The 11,515-nt window shown below is 48.2% G+C and overlaps 1 protein-coding gene across 1 annotated transcript in view; it reads right to left on the reverse strand.

The window, feature by feature from the left end:
* Nucleotides 1–8,694, reverse strand: part of HSD17B12 (hydroxysteroid 17-beta dehydrogenase 12) — an 84,622-nt gene extending 75,928 nt beyond the window's left edge. Inside the window, 3 exon segments of the mRNA XM_053980462.1 lie at nt 6,794–6,961; nt 6,964–7,117; nt 7,119–8,694. Coding sequence (XP_053836437.1) covers nt 6,794–6,961; nt 6,964–7,117; nt 7,119–7,220 — 424 coding nt within the window. The 5' untranslated portion in view covers nt 7,221–8,694.
* Between the last annotated feature and the right edge of the window lie 2,821 nt (nt 8,695–11,515).

Below are 11,515 nucleotides of genomic sequence, written 5' to 3' on the forward strand. Positions count from 1 at the left end.
TCAGCTGGGACTTCCTTGCTGAAGACACTTGCGTGCTCCCCACTTCTACATAATGCCTTTCCTTGCTGTCACCAGGGGACTTCACAGGTAATCTTCTTCCCAAAGTGAGGGAAGCACACTGGCCAAAAGAACAAACCAAAGAAACTGGAACAAGATATTACTCTAGATTACATCCTCATATAAGTTCTCTAGTTTTAAGTAACCAGTTTCCATTACAAGTATTCCTACTTTAAAACACACAGAAGACTGGGAGAATGAGCTGGCTTAAAATAACACAGCTGTTCATCTCCAGGCTAATAAATTGTCATGCATTTCCCTCTCAGGCAGTTTATCAGAGATGGGTATTCTTTTCACCTTAATGCAATCATCTGTCCTCCACTCACCAGTAGCTGGTTTTTTGTTTGTTTGGGTTTGTTTTTTTTTTTTTTTTTGCAGGTGGAGAAACCACATTAAAGCATTTAACGCTCCTCCATATACATTTCTCTGCTCCTGCAGATAAACATGGCAAAGTCTGTTTATATTCTGAATCAAACTGCAGAGCTGTAGATTATGAGCTTGGTTGATGCTGAGGCTGGTGATGCCCACTTATGCCACATTTAGTGTGCTGGCATGATCCAGAAGGGAAGGGCTGAAGTCCATCAGCAAGGACACAGCAGAACTGGGACTCTGGACATCTGGGCTCTGAACAGTTGCTCTCCCTCTACTCTTCTGACCAAAGAGTGCAAAAAGGAGCACTTGATGCAGTAAGTGTTGAGCAATCCTAGAGGTTTTAAACAGTCAGCAACATCATGTGCAAATGAAGACACCTGAAAGAAGTAAGCAAGCACCAGAAAGAGAAAAATTGTAGAAGACAGCAGAGAACAGTATGGTTCATTACTTTACATTGTCTAGGAAGCAGGGCTGATTTTAGGGTATGTTAATAGCAGTAGCCTATGTAAAAAATACTAGAGAGCCTCCCTGACTCACCAAGAGTTGCAAGGTCTCTGAAGGATTTACAGCCCCCTCAAACACCACGCAGCATGAGCTGCCGAGTCTAGAGAAACAGGGTCAGAGATCCCACTTCTCCTGGACTGCTCTGGAAGTTTGCTCAGTCCAACAAAGGATTGCTGAAGGGATACACTGACAGAAGTCTTCTAAATTACAAGTTATGAGTAGGACTGATGACTGAAGGCAGACAGCTAAAATTTTACAAGAGAAAATTTATGATGGATACTTGGAAACATTTCATGGCAACTAGGAAAAGAAAAAGCCATACAGGCTGAAGCACAGTACTCCTGAGAAGTACAGACAGGATCAGGACAGTTGCATCAGACTGTTCTCTGAGCCACTCTTCAGTGCAGTAACCTTTCAGAAGCAGTTTGCAAATAGCCATACAAAAAACAAAACATGCTCCAAGTTCAGTCTGCACATTTCACTTGAGCTGTCACGATTACAAGTTAGTTTACAAGCAAGCTGGCATATTTCCATGCGTTCTTAACATTACTTTTCAAGTTAACAAGTGTCATGCTTTATTTCATACAAGGGTAGCATCCAGAATTGAGAACAAGGCCAGAAAACCTTCACCATGGACCTGAAGTGCTGAAGATAATAAATCCCTGAATAAGTGATTCAGCTAAAGAACTAAAGATAACCAAAAGCTCCCCACAAAGCTCTGCACACGCCAGCCACACACTCCTGCACAGGGAAAATGGGGAGTTGGGCAGAGCCTCTCCCCTCACATCCTGTAGGGAGAGCAATGCTTAGAGAGGTTGAAACTCCCTTCTGCTCCATCTCCCTACCAACTACATCCTCATCACACATGCTGCTCTAGGGTGGCTGTTTAAATCTGCAACAGTGACTTGTGACATGGTCTGTCAACGATGTATCACTGCACATTGTGAAACACATGCAAAGCAAGACTGCACTTGTTTGTGCAACCTGGACTGAAACTTGCTTGCAGAAAACTAAGAAGCTTTAAGGTAACAACTATTTCACTTGATGCTAATGAGTTTGAAAAATGACACTGACAGTGAAAGTTGCTCAAAGTCATCAACAAGTTAGCACCTGATCAGCAGTGACCATCCTCTGTATGGAGTTCTTAAATTGTAACTAAAATATTTTACCATCTGATTTATTTCATTAAGGATGCCCCAAGAATTTTATAAGGATCAGGGTCTATTTCATAAGACACCATTTCTAGGGACTGCAGAAAGCATAACCTTACAGACAGAATCTAATGCAAACCATTTAAAAGCACAAAATCCAGCTAGTCCTCTTCTTAGACTTCTTCCTCTTGACATAAGCATCATATCTTATTAATGTAATAATATTGATAGGCTCTGATGCACAGAGCTTGTTATTATCTCAACTTACTAGTCAACAAGAGTTTGGGAATTGCCCCTGTATTCTTAGTTTTCAAAAGACCTGACTGTACAGACACAAAGAAGTACCTACTCTACTGCTCATGTACCCAGTTACATACATTTTTCATGCCTCCCTCAGTGGCCCTGATGCACAAGTTGCTATTTTTAGAGGCCAGACTATGTTAAGTAAAAGAAGCCAACAAGAAGGCAGAGAGGGTCACCCAGCTTTGCTGCTGCTCAAAGTTTTTGTTAAATATTTACACAGGGAAGGACTGGTTTAAGACTGAATAAGGGGGGGTTTGTCTAAAATCAAATTACAGAAAGTTAGAGGCAGTTGAGAGCACCATCCTGATTAACAACCTCTCACGAATTCTTTTTTAAGAAACCTAGAGCAAATTGCCCACATTTAGTTCATTTTGCATGCTAGTGAATAAACTCCAAGAAGCTTAATTAAGGCAAGCTCATCTTCACAAACCTTTGTTGGCCCAAATACAACTGTACAGCTGTAATCACCACATGAGAAAGCATCATCACTAGCAGACATCTTGTAACCACTAAATGTATGCTTATTCAACCATGACTCTATCAAAGGCATTGAAGATGGAGGGGAAGAAGTGGATGCTTTTATAAGACACTGTAAGGCTTGAAAGAAAGCAGGACTTGTCTTCAAGTGTCATATGGCAAATCACGTAATCAAAATAACTTGCTTCAGCTACAGAAAATTGGGGGGAAAACCCACATTTATCATCAAAATATTTGCAATGTTGAGACCAGTGAAAAAGAAACAAAAATTTTAAGTACCCACACAACCAAGACGTTAGATGCTTTAGAGCACCAGGTCAATCCAACTTGCACTGACAGTGTGTTTTGAATATACGAAGTTGATTGTCTGCTTGCACTGAATTGGTCTGATTACACAGCTGACCCTGCTCCAATCAGGAGGTTGGGCTACAAGCCTCCTGAGGTCCCTCACAGCCTAAATTACCACAGAGTTTTGAATTTCACCAAGTTACTGAAGGGAAGGAGAAGAAGAATGATTTCATGTTTTCCTGCAAAAGAGGCGGCTTCCTAAAATAGGAGACACGGCATCTCTCCAAATGGGAGCTATAACAGCAGCAGACAGTTCCCTGCTCCAGACACTCTGTACTCCAGAATACACCCAATTTTCAATGGCAGAGAAGCAAGGTGGCTGCCTGCCACTACCATCAATGGGAGAAGAACAGGACTCTCATCCAGCCTAAGGAAACACCACTATGGATCACAACAATCAGCACTACCAACAGCTCTGTCTGCCTAGAGGAAGGAAGGGGAACAGCCACATCTTTGCTGTGTTCTTGGTGAGTTCAGAATGACTCCTTGGCACTCTGGTCCTGTTGAGTCTGTGGTTTATTTAGCTACATTGTTTTTCAATCATAGGAACTGTTATTCTTATATTCTTTTACCAACTTGTGAAGCACATTAAAGGTAGAACATTCAACCCAGGAGTTTTCACTGTATAGTCTCTCAAGATGCACCCAGAAATCTCACACTGAGATATCCACCCAACTTCCTTACTGTACTTCACTGTACAGTAGCCAAAAACCAAGCCAGATGCAAGTTATACGGAGAGAAAACCAGAAAAGCTGCATAGAGACCGCCACACATAATTGTGACTGTAGAAAAACTAACTTTTTGTTAAAAGAGGTGCTATTTCAAGTAGTACAAACCTAGTTTTCCCAGAGTAGATTACCAGTTCACATAGTGGTTCCTCCTCCTCATACCCCCTCTTTTTAAATACCAGTAAATTAGACCAAGCACAGACAGAAGCAATTGCATATATGCATCCAAAAAAACCTCTAAGAAAACAAGGAAAAAATTTGCAACCCAATTTCAAACATGCAGAAGAGTTAAAGGGCAGTAAGAAGTCCTTCCAAAAGGACAGGTGTTTTAGGGTTTTTATAAAGTTGCTCTCTAGTTGTGCACTAGAAAGAATACATTGACACAGTAACTACAGCAGCTAATTAGCATCAAAACAACTGTTTTTTAGACTATCAGAAAAAAAGGAAATGCACTTCTTCCTACAGTATGCCTTAATAATTTGGTAATCAAGGTGACCCAACATATCTGCAGCTGTGCCTCCATCTTCCTTACCATGAGAGAAAACAGAGAGCCTGCCCAGCCACAACATATTTCAGGGCAAACCACCCCAGTGCTTATTCAAACTAAGACAACCTCTCTTCATTTCAGCTGGAGACTACAGCAGCTGTCCCAATAAAGCAGCATCTCACCTGTGTCAGCTGCACACAGAGGACACACAACAGCTAACTCATGATGGCCACACATCTTCCTACAGTGACAGCAGGCATCATCATCCCATTTCTTCATTCTCCTTGACACTGCAGCAATGCTCAAACTTCAGAGCAGAGCAATAAACACGGAGTTTAGCTGTGCTACCAGTGCTCCTCTTCCTCCCTGCCTTGAACATCACAATCTTGGCAGAGAAAGAACAATTTCTGTGAGCAGCCATTGGCCACACTGCTGCCTGCACTTGTACAAAACAGTGGCAGAGGACATTTGCACTGCAGTTCTCTGGATGTTTGAGGATGTGACTGTGGGAAGATCTGCTGTTTATAGTTTGTGGCTACAGCTGATAAGCTGGCATTTGGCTCAAGCACTGCAAACTTCCATGTTTGAAACAATGCAAAACAAGCTCAAGTGGCCACCAAGATTTCTGTGATGCACCACAACTCAGCAAGCAACTGATAATGCAGTTGTATATTCAAAACCAATATCAGAAAGTCAAAGGTTTGGGTGTCCTGTGCCAGTCATATCTTTAACAGGCATAACATTTCTCCAGCTGAAAGGAAGACCTGGGCCTTAGCTATTTGTATGTAAAGCTGTTCATTATCCAAGGCACTTCAAGCCTGTGCACACAGGATCCATGACATGTTCTGGCATTATGTATGCTGCGAGTAGCAGTGCTGCTTTACTGGTGTCTCACACAAGCAGACATTCAACTACCCGGGCATGTGCTCACCTACAAGTTCCGTGTTGGCTGCAGCAGAGGTTATGGGGGAGCACAGTCATAAGCCCAGCAATCAACCTGCTTGTTGCAGGGCTGCTCTACCGACAGGTCTGACACCTGGAAACAGCTGCAGCACCCGAGCACTTGATGTCCTCCCACTCCCCTTGAGGAAAGGAAGTACCTTTTGCAGCCTTTTAAGCTGTCATCTCATGTTAAACTCACACCTCTTACACGCTACAATTATTTTTGTGTCCCCTCTTATCAAGTCCCAATAACGCACAGGACTTGCCTTTTCCAATAATTTTTCCAAGAATGGATTTGAAAATTCTCTTGGCCTGATCTGTCACACCAGCAGAGAAGCCCTTTCTATCGTCTCATCATTACTTAAAGGCCAGAGTGGCAGCGGCAGACTCAGATGGAAGAAACTGTCTTTGCCCTGCGTAGCTCCTATGAGCAGGAATCGAAGTACTAAGAAAAGTTAGAGCAGCGCGGCACTAAAAATACCCTGGTAATAGCCTCTGTTGTACTTCCACAGCGCTCCTGCATTTCGGGGATGCCAGCTAAATGCTGCCGCCACCCCTTCCCGGCCACCGCTACTGTCACCCCCTCCACAGAGAGGGCCACTCGTGCTTCAGCCCCTTCCTGAGCGCGGCCCGGGACCGTGCAGGGGCCGAGCTGCAGCAGCAGGCAGGATCGGCATAAGTTTCGCGCCGCTCCGCAGTTCTCCAGAGTTCCTGCCGCTCTCGGCAGGGCTCTTCCCTCGCCCTCCAGCACAGCCCTTCTCCCGGGGCACCCGCGGGTGCCGCCGTTCGCACGCGGGACAGCGCCGCCGCTCCCGGTGCCGGGCAGGGGCCGCGTGGCCCCCGGCTCCCGCTGCGCCGGGAGCGGCCGCTCCTCCGGGGGCGGCGGGGACGGGGCGGGCCTGACGTCAGCGATGAGGTGCGAGGCCGGCGCGGAGGGGGCGGCGCGCACCGACCGGCCGCGCTGGGAACTGCGGAGCGGCCCCGGCTGCGCGGCCCCGGAGCCGCGCTGCGCGCCCGGCCGCCCCGGGGACACCAAGCTCAAACACGCCGTGCCCGCCCGCCCGCCATCCCACAAGTCCCAACAATCGGCGCTTCTCTCAGGACCGACCGGACCGGCGCGCTCTGGCCCTGCACGTTTCGTGGGGAGCTTGAGAGCGGCTCCCGGCTCGCCGGGGGCCCACTCGGCAGAGCAGTAGAACCCGCCAGCCCCTCAGCCGCTGCCCCAGACCGGCCTGCCCGGGACCCCGCCGTCGCCCCACGGGCGCTCCGCCAGACTGCCCCGGTCGCCCCGAGGGCCGGTCCCCGCCGCTCGCGTCCCCCTCCCCGCCAGGCCGAGGCCGCTCCCCCGCGAGATCCCTGCCCCGGCCCGGGGGGGGGGCACCGGAGAAAGAGTCACGGCGGGGGTGGCCGGGACGCGCACTCACCTGCCCAGGCGCCCAGCGCCGGCCCCACAGAGCTGCTACCCAGCACCCAGACGCGGAGCCCGGCCAGTAGACGGTACGAAGCCAGCGCCGCCGCGTAGAGAGCGCCCAGGGCGCCCACCCAGTAGAAGAGGCCGGCGGCCGGGAGCGCGGCAGGAGCCACCATGCTGCGGAGGCTGCCGCGGCCGAACTGAGCCCTCCCGGCCACCGCCGCCCCGCAGCCGTCACGGCGCCCGCCCCCGCCCCGCCGCGATTGGCGGAGGGGCCTCTCAGCCACCGGGTAACCCGGCAACGCGGCCGGGCGCGCCCGCCCTGGGGCCGCCCGGCCCCGCCGCGCCGGGAAGGGGGGGGCAGGCAGCGAGCGGCCACACGCCCCCGTACTACTTGCGGCCTGCGCCCCACGTGGTCGGCACCGGTCTCTCGCCGCCATTGGCCAGCGAGCATGGCCGTCACCTGGCCGCCGCACTTCGATTGGTCCCACCGCCCAGGAACCCCGCAGGACTGGTGGAAGACGGGGCCTCCGCTCCCTCCCCCACTGACGTCATATGAGCCCATTCATAAAATGCTCAGGCTCCGCCTCGCAATCGAATATGTCCCTCGGCTCCCCTCCCCCCAGCCCCGCACTGCGCTCGCCCACCGAGTCGCGCCGCGATCGCCACGGCACGGCACGGGTCCGCAGGGACCCCTGGGCAAAGAGAACCCGCACCAGGGAAACTCCATCCTGGGAAAAGAGGGGCTGAGCACCACAGCCCAGCTGGCACTGCACCCCACGCACCGCGGGGCTGGCAGCGTTGTCCCGTCCGGCCGGCCTCGATCTGTCTTCCCCGACAAGATCCAGGGTCAACGGAGACTTCCTGAAATATTTCCCCTGAGCTGACCACTTGTTGTGCCATGCCTGGACTTGCCCTGCCCCGTCGCCCTTCACCTGCCCGCTTGACACGACCTCTCTCCCAGAGCCCCACACACGATGGGGTTAGGAACGCCTAGACTTAGGAGGAGTGTAGGAGACACCTCTGAAATGACACACACACTCCGTCGGTGGCTCCTTCCATGGTGATGAAGGGTACAAAGCTCTGCTGCCTTCTGTCCCACCTCCAGCCACCTGCAGGGCCGTGCCACCCTACCTCACTTATGGACCCGTGTTTTTCCCTCCCTCCCAGGAGCAGCCTGGCGCGGAGAGGAGATGGGACAATGTAGGCTGTGGGAGGCTGAAGCCCTGAAATAGCTCATGGTTGAGACGTATTACCTCAACAGGCTGAAACAGCAGGAGTGGCTGAGGAACATGGAAAATGAGTGGCAATTTCGTGTAAGGTGTGGGTCAATTAAAATGTCAAAGAAGACCAGTTGAGGTATAGGGGACCGCTGTTTTTAAAGGGAGCCCTTTGCAACTTTCAGTGCCAACATTTTTTTCTAGAAAACAAGCCTTTTATACCACTTATTTGACAATGACCTTAGTTCAAGCAGTAAGAAACCTTCCCTATATTAGGTTTTCTGGAGATCTGCATCCGAGTTATTAACAACAAGTAGCACAGGGGGTAATCTTAATGTTGCCTTTCCTTCCCCTCCTGGACTGGCAAAAAGGTCATACCCAAATCCAGCCACTACTGCTGAAGATCTCCAAGCTGTACCAGCTGCCAGGCTGCAGCCATGTTCCCCTCATCCACTCCTTTGTGTTACTTGCCACACGCCATGCCAATGGCAGAAGAAGCCTCCAGGAGCCTTATCTGCCAAATCCTGGCACGCCTCAGGCCTGGCATCCCCTTGCAGCTCCACTCCTGCAGACCACTGATTGTAAGCTCAATGGATTTACAAGTGCTGTACAATTTCTCTTTCCTCATCTCATTCCACATTTCCTAACCTCTTCCCGCTTCAGAGTTTGGAAAGAGCTCACGTAAGGTGCCACCTTACTTGTTACAGGTAAGCAGTACCCTGCGTGTTGCACCTCGAGGCCACAGCCTGACCATGGTGCCATGTGAATGCAGTTACAAGCACTACTGCCACTTCACAGCTCTCATTTAGAAACAAGACACACTAGTATGACATCAACTACCTGATGCAAAGAACTGTGCATCCTGAGATACCTGAGGCTGCACTTTATGACCTTTTGACTATGCTGAGGGAAACAAGACCAAAGAAATTAAATGAAAACTTGCCATGATAGGTTTTATCCCTTTTATTAGTTTAATAAAAATAAACGTTTTCTACATTTCCCGCTATTAAATATACATACACAAAATAGCTTTTCACTCAAAAATACATAATTAATAGAAATCAAAGGCTTCTGTTGATAATCTACTTGTGGAAAACAAATTCATAGTGGGATTCAAATTTCATTGGATTCAACAACACACTGCACTGATGTCAATTAAAGGCATGAAACTTATCATACACTTTGCAATGAATAATTAGTCAAGTCACTGTCTTATTGGCTGACCTATAGCTTTATAGTGGATTTTTAGAAATTAATCTTTATCATACGCAGTGGTATCCCACCTAATAGGAGGGAACATGTCACAGGATTTTGTCCTATTCCATAACAGGAAGCATCCAATCCATCCTTCCAGAATTAGTTCACTTTTTTTTTTTTCTTTTGTCAATCCCTTATGAGAGGTGACACTGCAGAGGATCCAGCTCTCACCAAGTTTTCTTCCTGCATTTTTCCCAAGAGAGCCCACCTATTGCTTACTGGACATCACTTTTAGAATAGTGTGATATGCTAGGGCTAAATCCTGCAGGCATTACACAAGAAAAATCCTTACAGGCCTGACCAAGTGTGTAGTTGATATAACACCTCCAAAGACAGGACTTTGATTACAAAAAAGTGCAAAATGCTGGGATAATTTTCCTCTTGTTCCATACCACCCTTTCCTTAATTTTTAATTTCTTCTATTGGCTGTCACAGCAGTTCTCATCTGTTCAGTTTTTGCAGAATAAATGCTGATCCTCACTCTTCTGTCTTCCAGAGGATAGGTGGATATGGCGCAAGCATCTGGAAAGAGAAAAGGTAGAAAAGATCTACTACAAGTCAAAGACAACATAAGAGCTGAAGCAAAGGATGGAAGGTAACGATGGTCACCAGACTCACCAAGTGTTTAGAACAAAAGTGAACTGGGCAGCTGGACAGTGCATGTAGAGGCTGGTGGAAAGGACATGAGCACTGAGCAACCTGCTGAAGGGAGCAGGCAACTTCCTACTGGACATTCATGTAAGCTGCACTGCAGTTAGCAAGGGAATGCTGCCAATTACAAATGGGTCAGAAAAAGGGAAGGAAGTATGTGGGTGCTACGAAAGATTTGTTGGTCTCTGTCAGTGTCTACCCATATTTTATTATAACGTCTCCTGCCCACTGCTCTGCAGTTGTGCTGCTCCTGAGACCTCTTGTCTGAACAACCTTCTTGTTGCAGGTCAGGACAGAACCTGCCCCACTGTTCTCTCAGGGGGACTGATAAACCCCTTGACAGAGAAGCACAGACAAAGCAAGGCAGTCTTCCATGTTTTTTTTTTTTTGGTTTTTTTTTTTTTTTTTTGTGTTAAAAAGATCATGCTGGTTATTCAAAAGTGTTGCTATTTTTTATGCTACCCTGCTTGGAGAGAAAGGCAGTCCTCTGAGAGGCTTACAGTCTACATTTAGAAGAAGATGAGTCACAGGCAGGGAAAGGGACTCACTGGAAGGGAAAGAATTATACAAAGGTCAAATGAGGGGGTTTGTATCTCTTGCTTATGGGCATCACACATTCCTGAGCAACAGGCATATCCCCCTTTCCAGGGTTAATCCTAGTATTCTCATGAGCTTTGCAGGTCTCTTCCCATTTGCCGTAAGCTGCTGCAAATCCCAAAGGAGCACCCAGTCGGCTGAGCTGATGGAACAGACAGGCATTTTGAGTGTACTCACACATCAACATGCATACATATATGAGGATACCTTGCCAAGGCCCCAGAGATCCCTATTTCCTTAGCCTCTTTTATCAGCTCAGGCATGTAGTCAGTTCTAGATGACTGGAGATGCAATCTGGGTCAGGGCAGTGATGTAAACCTCGGTCAACCCACAGCTTGGCTACATCGCTCCATCATATGGATCATGGCTAAGCTGTACAGCAGATCACAACAGAGATGAGAGAAGTGTTTAGGAAAGCTAAAGGAGTAGTGACATGCATGTCTAAAAAATGCAACAATAAGGAACAAAAGATAGGGACATAGAACTACATAGATGACAACATCAAAAGGAGACAAAGAAAACAAAAATACAGCACAGGAGCAATAAGACACAATGAATAGGGGATAAAAGAGCACCCAATAAGAACATTTGATTTTTATTATGAAATTTTACTGTGGTGTTGCTGCCACAAGTACCTCAGAAGCAATACACATCTCAGTGACATTTCCATGTCTCCCTCCTGCCCCGCTCTCTCAGTACATGAGGAAAACACTTCTCACTACAAGTCCACAGATCAGTGGACCCAAGACAGTCCCTCACTGTCCCCACAGTGAGACCTGTGGCTCAGAGGTCTCAGCACTCGGGAAGCCTCAGCACTGGGATCCACTTCTCATCCCAGCCTGCCCAGTACTGCCAAAAATGCCGTCTGCTCTGCAGCAACCCTGAGACAGGAAAGGGGGACTGCTGGTTATCTGTGATGTGTCATGTTTTTTCCTGCCACTGAACAGTGTAGTCATTTGTTGTATTAAATGGCATTCTTGTACCCAGCACTAATTTTATCCCTTTACAAA

The sequence above is a fragment of the Vidua macroura genome, chromosome 6 (assembly GCF_024509145.1).
Source record: "Vidua macroura isolate BioBank_ID:100142 chromosome 6, ASM2450914v1, whole genome shotgun sequence".
NCBI lineage: Eukaryota > Metazoa > Chordata > Aves > Passeriformes > Viduidae > Vidua > Vidua macroura.